The sequence below is a fragment of the Aedes albopictus genome, chromosome 3 (genome assembly GCF_035046485.1).
Source record: "Aedes albopictus strain Foshan chromosome 3, AalbF5, whole genome shotgun sequence".
Taxonomy (NCBI): Eukaryota; Metazoa; Arthropoda; class Insecta; order Diptera; family Culicidae; genus Aedes; species Aedes albopictus.
Window position 1 is genome coordinate 213,293,220 of NC_085138.1, and position 18,413 is coordinate 213,311,632.

Sequence of the window (18,413 nt, forward strand, 5' to 3'; positions counted from 1 at the left end):
CTGCTACCACACTGTCGTTTTGAATGTGTTTGGCCACCTCCTTACAGGTTACTTGCTCCAAGCGTATGGCCAATGGGCTTTCTCCTGCCAAGGCCGCCAGTGTGTTTCTCGGGGTAGTTCTTGAACAACCAGTTACTTTACGCCAGCACTGGTTGATGATCACCTATAGCTTTTCTCTGTTAGTCTTACTGGCGTTACCAAATGCAGTGCACCCATATTCTAGTGCACTTCGTATTAGCGATTTGTAGAGCATTCTCATAGTTTCCGGATGTCCACTTGCTTCCGGATGCCCACTTGCTCAGCAAACTTGTTGATGCTCTCCTTTATATTTTGCTTTTTCTTCCTGGTAAAAACGGCGGCGCACCGTTTCAGCTCAATCAGGTTGTCCATTGTGCTATTCTTGTTGAATGGCGCCAACGCACGCTGCTTGGCACATCAAGCCGACTCCACCTCCTCACTCCATCAATATTTTGGTTCATATCGGTTGATTATTCGGTTTCTTTTTATGATGACTCCTATTTCCCGGGTGAGGTCACCGATACCGTTGACTGTATCCGTACCAGGGGCGCACAATTTCGTTTCAATGATACACTTTCATGCAGCATTTAAATAAGTCACTTCAACCGTTTCATACATTTTTCTAATCACTCGGTTCGTTTTAAAAACTTTTCCGCTCATCGTAGCACTCGGTAGTCTCCCACCCGGTCGCATTGCTTGTGCTTCACCCGTCAGAGCATTAGTGTCTCACTGGTGCGCGCTAGTCTCTCAATGGTTACAGGCGCCGATTAATTGGATGTAAGTGGTCGAATTTGTTATCCTCTTTCATAAAACATAATTATCATTCTATTGGCGTGCACCACTATTGAAAAATGCGGTTTAAATAGTGTTTTTAGCATGTTGAAGTATTTCAATGACTCATGACAAATGAAACGAAAATCCAAGTGTATCATTCCATGTTTCATACACACTTGTTTCTGTTGCAGCAGCGAACGAGTGTATTGCTGGGTGAGAGATGAATCATCACAGCAGTCCGTTCGTATGGGAAACGATTTGCTACGTCTGTCGTACGTCATGTTTTCCTTTCGAAATTGCACGACCCTGATCCGTACCTACCTTGGCCAAGTCTGATTCGATATGTTTTTTGTTGAACACGTACCTTTCTTTATCCCGGAATCCTGCTTTGTACTTTATCTCGATTATCAAGTGATGACTACATCTTGCTTCTTCGAGGACGGTCCAAGTACAGTCCAGCACGATGCTACTCGAGGCCAGCGTGAGGTCGATAGCGGTTGCTTTTTTGTTCAACTGCTGCGGTCGATACGTTGGGCTACCATCATTCAGCATTATCATGTCTGAATTGTTGGTTTCCTGTAGTACTACCGCTCCTCTCGGCGATGTTTTTTCGTTTCCCCACTGTGTGTGATGGCTGTTTAGATCTCCGCCTAAAATTGCATTGGGGTATTTCTCTAGTTCAGCTACAATTAGGTTGATGTCCTGCTGAAAGTCCTGTAAAGGGGTTGAAGGTGCCGCATATAGAGCAACTTATGCTAGTTTTAGTATAGGGACGTAGATAGCCACGCATTGGCTACCGTCACTGGTTGCTGGCATATCGATTGTCTGGAATCCAAAGTCTCTGTGCAGGTATATAGCCGCACCACCATATTCGTCGTGTCTGGATTTTAATACTTTATTGAATCCGCTGATGTTGTACTGCTTGGAGGTTTCTCTGTCTGCTTTCGTCCACGTTTCCGAAACCAGGGCTGCCGTGTACTGCCCTGTGGTTAGTGTCCGCTGCAATTCTTCTTTGTGTTTCGAAACGCTTTGTATGTTGACCTGCATTATTTTTATTTTTTTTTTCTTATCCATTTTTGGTGTGTTTAGAAGGTTGCGTATTACTCTTTGTAGATCACGTCGTAGCTTAGGTATCTTTTGCTTGTCTCTATCAAGTTTTCTCTCGCTTGTCCTTGACGAGTGCAATCTGCAATTATCGCGCTGTAATAGCGTTGTAGAGCTTCCTGAATAGCGTAATTAATCGTTGCTTGTGATGTTGTGGCTTGTTGGCTTCGCGCATCGTGTAGCTTTTTTCCCCATTGCTCCTGTTCATTCACCTTTTGTGGATTGTTCAATGCTGTTCCGTTGGTAACGTTTGATGGTGTTTTACGGATCCGTTTTCTTTCTTCCTCTTTGGAGTCCGACTTCGTTGGTTCTGGCTTCTTCTTTCGTATATCTCGAGCACGGTGCTTGATTGCGGGTTTGAAAACTTCTTTCCTGACTTGCGATGCGTAGTCCTGATCTCCTTCCGCTCCTGGTTTTGGTCTATCGATGAACGCAGCGAGTGCATTGAAGCTGTTTGAAGTGGGGATGGGGTAAAGTTCCTTGGCTTCGAAGAAGGTTAGGGCTTTGTGAGCCATGACCGACTTGATGTTGTTCTGACGTTGACGCTCTGGGCAATTCTCATCTGTCGTGCTGTGATTCTTCTTGCAGTATATGCAGCGGTGCGGTTTCGAACATCCTTTGTAGTCTTCTTCTGATTCGTGACGCTCACCACAGCCGTAGCATCGTCGAGAGCTGCGACAGTTCACAGCCTTATGATTGTAGCGCAAACAGTTGAGGCAATATTGCTATATTAATATAACTCTAGTCGAAGGGATTTTCGCATTGTTGACGAACCGATGAAAACGGTAGACTTCCATGACCGGAACCAGGCTGTGTAGATCTTGCATGATTTCCTCATCTGATGAGTCTGTCGGGATCCCGGCTATGACGCCTGTGACCGAGACTAGGTGTTTCGCGATGTAGGCCTTGTATCCGTAGCTTCCTACTACGTTGTTTTGGACGAGTCTGTTTGCCGCTGTAAAGGTGTTAGTGTACACTAGTACCTTCTTCCTTCCTGCATTTTTGATTTCCGTGACGTGATTTGTGATTCCGAAAACCTTACGGAGCATCCTTCCTACTGAGATTTTGTTGATACTCTTCTGTTGGTCCGAGTTAGAAATCCTCTACATAGAGATGAGCGGAAGTTACAAACATCGATTCGGCAACGCTGCTTGTTTTGTTTACAACAGCTGCCAACACTTGCTACAAAGCTAGATGTTTAAACTTTGTGCGTGACTTCGTTGTGGTTCAAGTTGTTTTGTTTACATTTTCTAATTATGGTAGAATTTTTTTTTTCAAAATTTTGTTGAAATAGCGAAGCAATCGAAGAAATCTGAAATTCAATGCAAAAGTGTTACGCTAATCACATACATATGCTGCCAATATCTCGATATTAAAAATAAATAATTTTAATTTATTTAGTTCCGATTGCAATAACGTTCGAACGACGCCTTCCTACGAACGATAAGCATGTTCATTTGGCTCACACTTTGATAGTTCTCTCTGCACGATTGGCTCACAATGGCCGCCTCCGCAGATCTCTATAATGTAGGATTACTAGTCCGAGTCATTCAATTCCACGTAGACGCGGAATGGTCCTTTATCTTTGTTGGTGTAGAGGTAGTCCTGCTTTGGTTTGTTATTTTGTTGACCCGTTGGGGGTAACTCGTTGCTTGTTCCTTTCGCCGTTTTCGGTACTGTGTCTGACGTTGATGGTAGATGTAACGGTGGTGGTTTTTCTATGTCATCCGTCTCCATGATGGCTCCTTCGTTTCCTCATTCCCCGTTGGCGGACGCCGCAAGAAAAAAAACCTCACTTTCGCGCACTCTTTCACGTTTCTGCACTATTAAACTTAGATCTGGTTTAAGCTAGTTAATTTCAGCACAATTTAACCCTTCGATTGTGAATTTTTACTACGAAAAACCAAGAATATCTAGTAGCTATAATCAAGAACAACTTATCTGTCCAAGATGGCGTACTCGAATGTTCAAATTCTTCGACCGAAGATTGCCAGTAGAAAAATACCACAATCCTCCTTCAGTTGAGGTATTTCGGAATTCTCTTTCAACGAGGTGCCCATAACCTGAAGAGATTTTGTATCCGGGACACGAAATGAAACGCGAGACTAAACGAACAAGTAACGGTGGTTTATTATAACTATGGGAAAATAGCTTGAAAAACGTCTGCACTTGATGAGGACTTGTTTGGGACTAATAAACAGGTTGCTAACGATCGCCAACTAGGGATATCCACGGGTATCTTCGATTACAATGATCAATCTAACTTTGTTCTTTCTAGAGTTGACGACTATTCCGAGAGGCAAGTACCAACATTTCTCTGGTTTTGTGATTGTGAGCTCGTGTTCCGTGGCTTCGTGCGCATACTGCTTTTCGACGTATTCTAGTATAATCGCCCGCACATGTTTGTAGAGGTGTTCGTTATCGTAGAGCTTCCTTTCTAGACTCCGGAGCCGTCGGTAAGCCATTCCAAAGCTGTTTGGCAGCAGAACGTTGTCCGTTTTCCAGAGTTTCGAATACGGTGGGAATTCTTCTAGTCGTTGATTCCAATATTTCACGTGCACGTCGTTCTTCGCCTGACTCTAAGTGAGCTGCTGGAGATATTATACCAGAATTTTCCAACGCCATGTAGTTCTGAACTAGCTGGTTTAGTTCTTGGTCTTGATTGGTCCATCCTCCAACGTGAAACCCACAAGTAACCGGTCCCACCTCGCTAGGTGCACATCCGTAGATGCTCCAGCCAAGACGGCATTTGGCCGCCATTGGGTGACCTCAATCTCCTTCTCGTATCTTCAACGGTACTGTGAGCTTCAGGTTGTCAAGACCAATCAGTAGCTTTGGCACGACTTCCTCGTATTCGTTTATTGGTAGCCCACGAAGATGAGGATATCTTGCCGCAAGGTCTCGGTAGTTTAATGATTGTTTTAATTGCATCAATTTTTCGACCGTCCGAGCATCGATCAGCTTGAATTGATGGTAAATTCTTGACCCAGCGATATCCACCATAAGCCGTTGAGATTTGGTTTCACTGCGTGTGATAGTCCCTGTCCATAGTAACTGCAGTGGTTCACAGGGTCCGGAAATTCCAATTCTGAAAGCGACGTCTCCTCCAGCAAGGTAAGTTGAGAGCCTTCATCTATGAACGCAAATATTTCGATCTTTCCCTTTGGTAGTGTAACTGGCAATATTCTAAACAGAGGACCATCAGTGGGCTGCTTTTGATTTGAGTGGCTAATAGAAACAGCCACCGAATTGATCTGCGCCGACGAATGTAGAAGCGTATGGTGCCGCAGTCGACAGCCAGAAATTCCACAACCTTGCCAAGTCCGACAAGGCCACCTACCATGCTGATTCAAGCAGGTTCTGCACAATGAGTTCCGGTTGACAATTTTGATCCTTTCGACGACGTTCAATGATCTGAACTGCTCACAATCATACACACGTTGACCTTCCATGCCACACGCAGCACATACCTTTTTATTAGAGTTTTCCACGTGGCTACCACTGTTGAAAGGCGTGTTTTCCTCCGAATTGGATGTTTCTGAATGAGCTAGTACGAAACCGCGCTTCCTTGGTTTTTGATGTGGTTTGAATGATTTGCTAACGGGTGATCATCCGCTACGTTGAATGCTAGCTCTACGATGGAGTTTATGAACGTACCGAAGGTTCGCAAATCAGCGTCCACCCTAGCACCTTTATAGGCTGCCCACTTCATTCTGTAATCCATCGGCAACTTACCGACCAGATCGTGCAAGAGCGATGGGTTCATTAGGTGCGCGTGTTGTTTTGCAGTCTTTAGATGCTCCACAAGGTTGTCCACGGCCATTCCGAAGTCGATGAGGCTCTCTAAGTTTTCCATCTTCGGCGGTGCTAGATGCCGATTTTTTTCGGTGAGAGCGTGAATCAATGTTTCCGGCCGACCATAGCGCAACTGTAAAGTCTTGATCACGTGTGGTACACTAGCTGGTGTCAAAAGCCTGTAGTCGGATGAGATTTTCATCTTGAGAAAACCCACACGTTGCAGTTGATCTTTCGAAATTACTAATCCATATGGGCCTCGGGGTTGCCCGAGAATGCTGGAAGATCCTTCCCCATGACCTGACGGGCGGCTAGTTGACGGTTCGTAGGACCCTGCTCGGTTATTTGATCCATTACAGATGAGCTTTTGTTTTCTGTTCCATCTCGGTGTAGCTGCGGATACGTTTGTTTGGAAAATTGAAGCGATTTCACGTTCTTCCTCTCTAAGCCTTTCACGTTGATGCAAACCGTCTCATGCTGCGGATCATTGACCGGTTTTGCAGAACTCTCCAAATCCCGATAAATTTCGGCTGTCGCGCTGTTTACCGTGACTCGCGCGGCTGTCGGCTGTCGGCGGTCGCTTGCGACTCGTTGCTCATCACTGTGCTGCGCCAGCTGCAATCCATTAAAAGAGCTCGCTGATTTCATGTTGGCGGGATCACTTGGATAATCTGTCTAGCTCCAATCTGCTTTTCCTCCTCTAACTCTAGCTCCTCTAATTGTTGCTGTTCGTTCAGAACTTCCAATTCTAAAGGGAGACGGGCCCTTGCACTAGACGATACACTTACGGTTTTACTGGCATTTGTTTTTTTGTTTCGATTTTAGAGTACTTGCTTTGCTACCGGCTGGTTTTTTCGTCTTCTTCATCGCTCCGGAGGGAACAATCAGATTTGCGCTGGCTGCTGCGCTTGCCGACATTGTAGTCTTCCTGGTGAGTCTGCAGTGTTGGCATGTCCACGACTGGTCCTTGACGATAGAGTAAACTTCCGCACAGCCATAATGGTACCAGGCACTACAATCATCGCACGCCACCATGTCTTCGATATGATCGGGGCGATTGCAGCTCGTGCAGTTTCGCTGCTCCTGCGGATCATTCACATTCGAAGTCGCCATACTGAAGAAAATGGATGAAGATTTTTAAAGAATGTTCTCACTGAATTTTCTAGAAGGCAGAACCACCGACGCAGTAGTTTCAGGGCAACTTTAACTTAAATATATTTCTTATTAGTTTTACAATTAGCGCATGAATTATTAATAACTTACAAATCTTCAGTTCTTTGCTTTACCTGAATTCCTCTCTTAGATGGTAACTTGTAGGTTAGGTTTCAACTGTTTTAAGTATAATTTAATTATTATTGCATGTTTGTTCACACTTTAGTTATGTTTCCTATGTTTTTACTTACAGAGTTTGTTCAATTGTGAAACGAAAGATTATGTGGTATTCTTGTTCAATTAGATTAGTGGTTCGGCACGTATGAAAAACTAAAAAAAAACAATAGTAGTAACAACGGACTGCTTGCTATTTTAGTGCTACAAATATACCTCACGATCAAATTTCTGGGAGATAATAAACGATTTCACCAACTTGGTGTCGAGTTCAAATATTACAGAGAGAAATATAAATTTTTAGAAGTTTTAAGTTTGCAGATATTCAACAAACCGCTTTCTGACTTTGTTATGGATTTGTCAGCTACATTGTCCTCTTTTGTCAAGCCCCGATGTCAGTTCTGTCGGTCCGGTTCAAAACATGTGTGAAGCTGTTTGAACATGAGAGCTGCTCGCCGTCACACGCGCCATACAAAAATATTTTGGTTCCATACAAGAAAAATAAGAGTTGTGTAGAAAAATCGTGAAAATTCTTACGTAATAAATGGACAGCTTCTAAACCGTATGCGACACAGCGTGAGCTCGATAATGTATACTGGGTGTTCTAGATACTACCTACACATGAAATACAAAACAAAACTTCATCTAAGTTCAAGAAAATTGCAGTCTATCAACAACAATCAAGACAGCTTCCAAACATATCGTTAGTTCTCGTTTGGTGTGTAACTTTCGCTTTTCCGGGAAAAACCTCGAATAAGGGCTGAAGTTGATGTGAATGTTTCACTAAGATTTATTTCATCTTTAATTATTGTGTCGCTTCATATATTTTTTCTTCTATTTTTTAGGAAAGTGAGATTGATTTATATCTGTTTATCAGTTATTACCTTCAACATGTGTCATTGCATTGGAATAAAGAAATGCCTAGTGGGCTACGCTCTTTATATATTCAGGTTTATGATATTTTCACTCAGTTTGTGAATCACAATACCTGGAATCAAGTGAATGATGTAGAGCTAATAGCAATGTTTCGAATAACTTTATTTTATTTGGAACTATGTCACGACAACAGAGAAGAAAACAAAATAATCAGTAATGAAAGGTAAGTACATTTTAATTTAGAAATCGCTACATGTATTTATTTTTTTGTTGCTCTATGTTTTCAGCAACAAACTTGACGTTGAAAAAGAATTGTACATTCTACAATTGTACCTATCTTTGATACCTAGCGAATACCTTATAATATATCAAACAAGGTATTTATGGCTCAACTATGCAATGTCATTGTATGAAAGGAACCTAGGTCGTTCATTGAACATGCTTGTACAGGTTAGTAGCATTATTGAAGTAACAACCATTATTGTAAGGCGAATCTAACCATAGGGTAAGGTGAATCTAAGTTAGGGGTTTTTAGTCGCTTAGATTGCTCGACATTATAACTATTCATCATTGATATATTCGCATCCGATCCAAACTATGAACTAATAGCAACGCATAGATACAAAAACGTCAGGGACTTAAATATCAAAAACATAGTTTAACCCCATCCTGCTCACGACTTCTTTCAAACTTTTGAGTGCTAAAAAAGCTATGAATAAAAAGTGCCCGAACAAAAGTTGTTAGAAATCACTTAAATTTATCGAAATCGTAAAAAAATAATTAATAGTTTCACTATTGAACCAATAATAAGAGTGTACAAGTATGTACTCTAATAAGTTTATAACCTCTTCGCAAACGCCTTTGTAACATATTGGTTTAGGTCGAATTCGCCAAAAAGTGATGGTGCTCTACAGACACATGAGCGTTAAAGGGTTAACTAGGATTTACGATAAGTAGCTGGTAGGGTTAATAACTCTTTGGGACGCGCGCCGTTGTAAACAGTACAACGCTACCAAAAAACCTCGCTCGTCGTATACAGTGCGAGTACGGTGCAGTTTCAGCTGCTTGATGGTGCGCGTCCTGAAAAGTCCCGTAACGTGGGTAGATCACCTTATAATGGTATCAGAAGGCCGGCTCCAGAGGCACGTTATCCTCCATTTGGGACATTTATCGCCAAAATAATAGCCTATTTCATCATTAAGGGGTAGTCGGGGTAATTTGACCAATGGGGCAATATGAGCACCTCATGAAAAACACAAAAAATCTTGTAATTTCTGCAAATTCACCTTACAGATCTAACACCGGCTTGATATTGAAGCGGTTGAGACGTTAGAACGATGTACTGGAAGTTCACAATAAATTAGAAAAATAATTTTCAAAAACTTTGGCCAAATTACCCCGACGAGCGCAGACCAAATACATCACATAAGGCTCATCTTGTTTAAATACCTTAGATAGCTTTTAAACCTATTTATTTTCTATATATTTCAAGTTGATACTATAGGATTTGATGCACAATGACGCATATCGAGTTTGTTTTCCATTATGTGGGATGACCCCGTCGGTTCAAAATTGAACCAAAAACACAGCTTTTTCCAAAAATCTTTCTTTGACATGTAAACACAATTTAACTAATATTTTCGCATCAACATACTGCCCCCACTTGCAAAACAGTCCCATATGAATAGGAAACCCAGCAAAGATGGGACTGTTATGCGAGTGGCGGCAGTATAGTTTAGTATTTTTAAAGTCATTATGTTCAAACGATGTGCGGTAGTTGAAACTAGAAATCCTCTACATAGAGATGAGCGGAAGTTACATACATCGATTCGGCAACGCTGCTTGTTTTGTTTACAACAGCTGCCAACACTTGCTACAAAGTTAGATGTTTAAACTTTGTGCGTGACTTCGTTGTGGTTCAAGTTGTTTTGTTTACATTTTCTAATTATGGTAGAATTTTTTTTTTCAAAATTTTGTTGAAATAGCGAAGCAATCGAAGAAATCTGAAATTCAATGCAAAAGTGTTACGCTAATCACATACATATGCCGCCAATATCTCGATATTAAAAATAAATAATTTTAATTTATTTAGTTCCGATTGCAATAACGTTCGAACGACGCCTTCCTACGAACGATAAGCATGTTCATTTGGCTCACACTAGAAATCCTCTACATAGAGATAAGCGGAAGTTACATATGTCGATTCGGCAACACTGTTCATTTTGTTTACATCAGCTGCCAACACTTGCTGCAAAGCTAGATGTTCAAACTTTGTGCGTGACTTCGTAGTGGTTCAAGTTGTTTTGTTTACATTTTCTAATTATAATAGATTTTTTTTTAAATTTTGAAAAAAAATAGCGGAGCAATCGATGAAATCTGAAATTTATTGTAAAGTGTTAAGCTAAACATATCGGCAGAACTGAAGCAAGAAGCAGCAATGAAAGTTTTTTCGCGAAGTGCAGCAACAAAAGTTTCGTCATAAGCTTGAGCTTTTGAAAGCAGAATTAATTAAATTCTATCTTTTTACTAAACTTACATATACCGTCAATTTCTCGATATTAAAAATAAATAATTTTAATTTATTTAGCTCGGATTGCAATACCGTTCAATCGACGCCTTCTTACGAACGATCAGCCTGTTCATTTGGCTCACACTTTGACAGTTCTTTCTGCACGATTGGCTTACAATGGCCGCCTCCGCAGATCTCTAGAATGTAGGATTACTAGTTGAAACCTTGTTTTCTGCATCTTTTGTTGGCTTTTCCTTAGGGCGGCCAAATTACCCCGATCTACCCTACCTGAGGGAAAAGGAAAGAAATAAGGATGAGGATAGGGATAAGGACAGGTAGGGAAATAGTAAAAGTACACTCAGAAATAATAATGCATTAACGCGTTTTTTGATCTCGTATAAAAAAATCAATTAATTGGTGTCCCCGGTGTGTCCGCCAACAACCTGGGGAAGGAGAAGGCCACTAAGCCGCCTTCGCGGCCAGGCGATGGACACGGGTCCTCGCAGATCGTGGTTCGGATGAACTACGGCTCGAAAAAGATCCGCAAACAACAGAAGGAATCCGTGATGAAGCCTCCGGTTGCTGATAAAGTTGCACATCGCCGCCGCAGGAACAGTTGACCAGTGCAGTGTACAGTTGCCGCTGACCCAGCAGGAGGGCTGTTCTGGAATGTTTTCGACGTCGAACCAGTTTGCGCTGCTTTCCGATGACGATGATGACCCTGATAAAAAGTATCATAAAAATACGATAAATTTTATTGTTACAACACCATTTTTTCGAAAAATATTCACCATTAAACGCATTGTAATTTACACGGCAAACTCACCATCACCCCTATTGTTCTATACCATTCGGCGAATGGTAAATGGCTTTTTTACAATAAAAAATGGTGGTCGTTATGTATCTTAACCATAAAATTTTGAGAAAATTTTCATACACTTTTTCGCGAAAAACAATAGAATGTATTGTGTTTTTATGAGACATTTTTAGGGGCAATTTTCAAAAGATAACAATATATCTTAATGTTTTTTCATTGTTCTTACAATACAAATACAATTAATTGAATGGCGTCAAATGAATGGTTGTTACAATAAAAATACAATAATATTTGTTGTTATTTGTAAGCACTAGTTTTCGCTTTTGAAAATCCATAGAATTTATATTTCCCGCTAACATTTATATCCAGCATTTACGAGCACTAACGTCCGCCAGAATGATATGCACATTTTATGATAAGAATCAAACAGTCTGATGTCTGTCTGGTATGTATTGCTTGACAGCTGTTGATAAGATCTATCTTCAATCTTTTCATATAACTGCCAAATATCACAAGCCAGACCTCAGGTCGTATGATCCATGCCATAAATCGTTCACAATTCATGTGGCCATTAGTATCTGTAAATGCTGGAGAAAAATGTTACCGAGAAATATGAATTCTTTGGTTTTTCAAAGGCGAAATCTGTTTACATAACAACAAATATTATTGCATGTTTATTTTAACATCGGTTCAATTGACCCCATTAAACTAATTGTATTTGTATTGTTATTAATGGTAGTTTACTATTTACTAGATTCCTTTAATTTATTGGAAAACATTAGAAAAATCATTGTTCATCTTTTTCTTGTCGTAACATCCTCACTTGGCTAAACCTGCTTTTCAGCTAGTTTTCTATGAGTACTTCCTCAGTTATTCATTGAGAGCTTCCTCTGCCAACACGGCTTGACGTCTGTCAGTTGTTGAAGTTTTAGCGAATAACATTCGATAACCGAAACATCTACTGTACTCAAATTTAAAACGAAAACTATAAAAAATATGTCAAGTGATTTTGTATTTGATCATACAAACATGATCCAAGCAACAATAATACTTATTGTTATTTATTTGTTACGAATTGTTTTTAAGTGTGATTGAGAAATAAACTCTTTTTTCATAAAAAGTCCATGAGAACTTTGCAGGCACTTTTGCAACTATTTAAAAACAACTTAAATTAATTTTTACTGATAGTAATTTTAAATTATTATAGAACTATTGAAAAACAATCGAATCAATTAGTCACTAATAAAGCTAATGTTCACTTATTGTACGAACTATATGGGCTTGATTTCTATTGTAAAAAGCAACAATATATCTACTATGTGTTTTATTGTGAACAATAAAACCAGTCATTTGTTAATAATATTTACCATGTAATGAATGGTAATTTTTTATCCGGGGAGGATATCAACAATGGCGATGGCGGTGCTTCTGCCACTGCACAGTGGGCTAGAGAGTGTACTAGTGGTGATGCAAATAGTAACGGTGTGAAAAGTTCAGTTTCAAAAGTGAGATGCCCGCCGATCTTCGTATACGGTTCTAGTGTTCCGACACTCAATCGAATAATTTCTACGACGACAGTGGCGAAAAATGACATATCACCTGCGGGTGAGGAAAAATAACATTCGGATTAAAGTGAAAACTAAGCCACACTTTACTGAAATAGTGAACACTCTGGAAGCTTCGCGAACTCAGTTCTACACGCACGGAACCAGTGACCAAGTTCCTGTGAAGATAGTTCTCTCTGGCCTGCCGGTGTTTCCGGTTGAAGAAGTGACGCAAGAGCTTGCGGCAGTGAATGTTCGTCCGGCCAGTGTCCGTCAACTAGCAACATCGAAACATGGTGATTACGCACTATACCTGCTACAGTTTTCGAATGGAGCCGTGAAACTACAGGACCTCCAAAAAGTTACTTCCCTGTTCAACGTCATTGTGTGGTGGAGGTACTATTATAAAAAGAAGGCCGACGTCGTGCAGTGTTTTCGGTGTCAGCAATACGGACACGGGATGCGAAATTGCCATCTGGAGGCAAAATGCGTCAAGTGTGGCGAACGACATCAAACGTCGGAATGCACTCTCCGCTGTCAGCAAGGACCGCTCGTTAATCCGCTGTGCAAACTGCAGTCAGAACCACACAGCAAGTTTCAAGGGTTGCCCTACGCGCCTCAAGTATTTGCAGGAGTTGAAGGCCAAAAAGAGGACGAGACCGATCCTCGGGAACAACCGTGCGAAGGTTTCCACAGTACCTGTATCTGCTCCCAGAGGAGCGAGTGGTGACATCAGCCAACTGCTAGGCAGCATAACAAACCCTAACTTTTCGTACTCCCAGATCGTCCAGGGAAACTCGCTGCCCGGGTCCCCCAATTTGTTCACCGTGGAAGAGTTTATGTGTCTTGCTCGTCAGCTGTTCCACAGTCTCTCGAACTGCCAATCCAAGGCAATGCAATTTCTTGCTCTCAGCGAACTAATCATCAAATACGTCTACAATGGCCACCCGTGGATCGCACAAATTGGTGAATTGGAACTGCCGTTCCATCCGGAACAAGACTTTGGAATGTTTTCACTTTCTTGAAACCCACGAAATAGACATCGCTGTAATCACGGAAACGTGGCTACAGCTCAACAACTCATTGTACCACGAAAACTACTCTGTTGTTAGAGCAGATCGAGACTCACCGGAAGCCACCCGAGGGGGAGGAGTAGCAATTCTGGTGAGGAAAAGAATCTCTTACTCCATACTGGAAAATTCGGCGCGGGCAATCGAAACAGTCGGGATCTTGGTTAGGGTAGATCCAACTGTTAAAAAAATGTGAGTGTTAGTGGATGCCCGGACCGTCCGACCTAAACTTCTTGTAATTATTACTGTGGAAATCTCCACCAGACGTAATCATTACAAGTGCCTTTCTAGGCAACCAAGGTGGACATCAACGATCCAAGAATGGAACAAATATTGTGGAAACCTCCACCAGAAATATTTGTCCCAGGACCCTTTGGAACACGAGAGTTCTTTCAGAGAGAAAAACTCTCTACAAAAACTGTTCTGGTTTAGAACATTTATTTGACTTACCAAATGTAAGCTGGCATAACAGCGTGAGCGCCTGAATGAATTAATCGATCAATCTGTTTGAAAACTGCATGAGCCATGCCTGCCACTAAATGCATGGCGACCTAACTACTCTATCGATGCATAAGCCTGGTCGCACATCAGTGCATCTGTGTGCGTGAGCACTCTCAATACTCCCGCCACCTCTCTGACAGTTGGCTCTTTAACTCCTGTAAACAACTCGGGCCACGTGGTCACTGCCAGCATGGCACTGACAGCATTTTCCTACACTGAGAGTAAAATGGTTTTGAAATTAAGAAATGCTAATTTCAACACTTCCCCTCATTTCTTCAATTTCAAACTATTTAACATTTCTAGAAACTTAAGCTCCTAATGATTTCTTCTATTTACTCACTTTAAAAGAAATATGCCAGCATGAGCTTTTGCTCTCTTTGCAATTCTTGAATATAAATATTCCTTACATCTATGTGTTTTGTTCTTCTGTGTTACCTACACTATATTCTCCTCTTGGCCGCTGCACACACAGCAATCAGCTCTTCTTCGGTTGAAGTTAGTTCGACCAAATTGCTTCGCTGCACTCCAGGTTGCCAAGCCAGGTTTCACTACCTCCGGAAATGGAGTGCCTATCGTCCACATCGCCGCCATAGTCAGCATCGGCATATCCTGCCAACGGTTTGGTATCCTTGTCTCGATGGTATGCAACACCAAACGTTTTGGCTCCCTGATGATAACGAAGGCTGAGAACTGTCCAGTGGGGCTCACGAGGATCATTCTGAAATTGACTTGAGAAATTTAAAGTAAAACAAGTATCTGTTGTTATCTTTGAAGCCAGATATCCCAGAAAAGATCTGTATGCGTTTGAACGGATTTCTTCGCAAAAATTCACGGCCGAACCCCTGTTATTATCTTTCGACGATCCTCGGTTGTCATCTGTCGAAAAAGCTCGGTTGCCATCTATCGACAAATCGCCTTTTGGCGAACCTTTTCCACTTTCTGGTGAACCATTATCGTCTTCCAATGAACAACCTTGCCGTGAATCTTTACTACCTTCTGGTAAACCATCATCTATCGATGAACCTCTACTCCCTTCTGGTGAATGAAAATCATCTATCGATGAACCATCGACATCATCCGTCGATGAACCTCCATAATCATCTATCGATGAACCATCGACATCATCTGTCGATGAACCTCCATCATCATCTATCGAAGAACCTTCATCACTTTCTGGTGAACCAAAATCATCTATCGATGAACCATCGACATCATCCGTCGATGAACCTACATCATCTATCGATGAACCATCGACATTGACCGTCGATGAACCTACATCACCTTCTGGTGACCCAAAATCATCTATCGATGAACCTCCATAATCATCTATCGATGAACCATCGACATCATCCGTCGATGAACCTTCTGGTAAACCATAATCACCTAACGATGAGCGTCTATTATCATCTATCGATGAACCTTCATCACCTTCTGGTGAACCATAATCATCTAACGATGAACCTCCAAAATCAGCTATTTGTGGACCAACATCGCCTTCTGGCAAACCAACATCACCTTCTGGAGAACCAACATCATCTAACGATGAACCTATATAATCATCTACCGATGAACTATCATCTTCTGATGAACAGCTGCGACGTATTGCTTCCTTTGTTATTTCACCTTTCGATGAATTCAAATCTCTCGAAGCTTCACTTTCATGAGAAATATCTTCCCCTGATTCCTTGGTGAAGTTGGATGGAGTACACACTGACATGGCGACCGGTAGTTCCCAAAAGGGCTCACCGCAGATTCTCTGTTTCTTAACCTGCTCCTCATCATGCCGAATTTGATTACCATCCTTCAACTGATTAAGCCAGGGATGACCGGCTCGTTGTCGTTTCGCTCCGACACGATTCTGCGTGTCTGTGTCCATAAGACTGAATGGCACACGCATCATGCAATCATGGTGATACTTTGAAGTGTTTGTCGTCACATGGGCTGTCTCCTGTGGTTTATGCCAATACTCATCGCAAAAACGGCGTATGTGACCAAGTTTGCCACACTCGTGGCACCTCAGCATTTTGCGATGTTGCTGCTGCTTTGAATTCGCTTCCTTCCACCAACCATTCGTCATTTTATAAGCCACTGGTTGCTGATCAACTGATTCGGATACACTGATGTCAGCATCAATGAATATGCGCTGAACCTGAAGCAAAGTCATATTCATCACGTCGTCTTTTCTCATAACTGCAAGAGCTCCCAAAATATGACTGAACTTTTCAGGAATAGCAGCCAAAAGGGTATTGATTTGTTCTTGGCGAGAAACTTGTTCTCCCATCAGATTAAGCTGCCGGACCAAGTCTTCATGTGTCGAAAATAATTCTTTTAGAGTATTGAATTTTCTGTTTTTAAGTAAGTAAAGCTGTGATCGCAGCCCAAGCATTGCATTCACACCTTTGGGCAAATATACTTCATCAAGTGTATCAATCACATCTTTGGCATATTCACAGTTCAAAACATGCCCCATGGGTTCATCATTCAAGCACAACATCAAGTCATTAACAACTTGAAAATCATCTTTAAGTCGCTTAGCCATTTTTGCCTTTCGATGGTTCTCTGCTTGTTGAGAAGCATTGATACCAGGCGAAGCATTTTCCTCCTCCAACGGAGTTCTCTCAAAGGCATAAAGTAAGTCATCTAGTCTGAAATAATTTTCTATGCGCTTTTTCCAAAAAGGATAACGTTTGTCATCTCCATTGAATGTTGGTAGAATCGTACTTCTCAGTCTGTTGTCCATTATGCAAACCTGTTCAACAACATTCCTTACAGTAGGTCAAAATACTTACGGATATCTCCGCCCGACGTAATAAACTCCTAAACATTCAACTATCTCAATAAACCATCTTGCACTATACAGTGCCCATGCGGAATTCTCCACCAGATACCAAATATCAAAATATTTCTCACGCGGATAACTCCACCAGAATAAATAAATCAAAATTGTTCACGCGGATAACTCCACCAGAATAAAATCAGTTCAAAATTTTCATGCGGATATCTCCACCAGAGTAAATCGATTAAAAATATTCACACAGATATCTCCACCAGGGTAAATCAGTTAAAATGCTCACGCGGATATCTCCACCCGATAAATCGGTCAAAAATTATCATGCGGATATCTCCACCACAGTAAATTATTCAAAAGTTTCCATGCGGATAACTCCACCAGATTAAATCATTCAAAAATGTTCATGCGGATATCTCCACCAGAGTAAATTATTCAAAAACTGTTTTCCAGGCACGCGTTGCCTGGGCCCATAACCTGTTGAAAAATATGATGGTGAGTTAGTGGATGCCCGGACCGTCCGACCTAAACTTCTTGTAATTATTACTGTGGAAATCTCCACCAGACGTAATCATTACAAGTGCCTTTCTAGGCAACCAAGGTGGACATCAACGATCCAAGAATGGAACAAATATTGTGGAAACCTCCACCAGAAATATTTGTCCCAGGACCCTTTGGAACACGAGAGTTCTTTCAGAGAGAAAAACTCTCTACAAAAACTGTTCTGGTTTAGAACATTTATTTGACTTACCAAATGTAAGCTGGCATAACAGCGTGAGCGCCTGAATGAATTAATCGATCAATCTGTTTGAAAACTGCATGAGCCATGCCTGCCACTAAATGCATGGCGACCTAACTACTCTATCGATGCATAAGCCTGGTCGCACATCAGTGCATCTGTGTGCGTGAGCACTCTCAATACTCCCGCCACCTCTCTGACAGTTGGCTCTTTAACTCCTGTAAACAACTCGGGCCACGTGGTCACTGCCAGCATGGTACTGACAGCATTTTCCTACACTGAGAGTAAAATGGTTTTGAAATTAAGAAATGCTAATTTCAACACCAACACCCGTGAGCATTATAGCAGTCTACTATCCTGGCTCTAATCAGAGGGCAGCGCTCTGTCAATACAGAAGAGATATCCACCAGCTCATCAACACCGACGAACCCTTCTTTCTAGTGGGAGATATGAATGCGCGGCACAGGATGTGGAACTGTGCTAGGGCCAACAAAGCAGGACGTATCTTGCAACAAGTCTATGAGTCCACGGATATCTACATTCACGTTCCTG

General features: G+C 41.6%; 2 protein-coding genes across 2 annotated transcripts in view; one reads left to right on the forward strand and one right to left on the reverse strand.

The window, feature by feature from the left end:
- Positions 1–7,275, forward strand: part of LOC109416430 (uncharacterized) — a 188,738-nt gene extending 181,463 nt beyond the window's left edge. The window contains exon 8 of the mRNA XM_062861194.1: positions 6,517–7,275. Within this exon, the coding sequence (XP_062717178.1) occupies positions 6,517–6,614 (98 nt within the window). The 3' untranslated portion in view covers positions 6,615–7,275. The remainder of the gene's footprint in view (positions 1–6,516) is intronic.
- Positions 1–17,074, reverse strand: part of LOC134292216 (uncharacterized) — a 352,332-nt gene extending 335,258 nt beyond the window's left edge. Inside the window, exon 1 of the mRNA XM_062861190.1 lies at positions 11,123–17,074. Coding sequence (XP_062717174.1) covers positions 14,831–17,074 — 2,244 coding nt within the window. The 3' untranslated portion in view covers positions 11,123–14,830. The remainder of the gene's footprint in view (positions 1–11,122) is intronic.
- Positions 17,075–18,413: the final 1,339 nt, after the last annotated feature.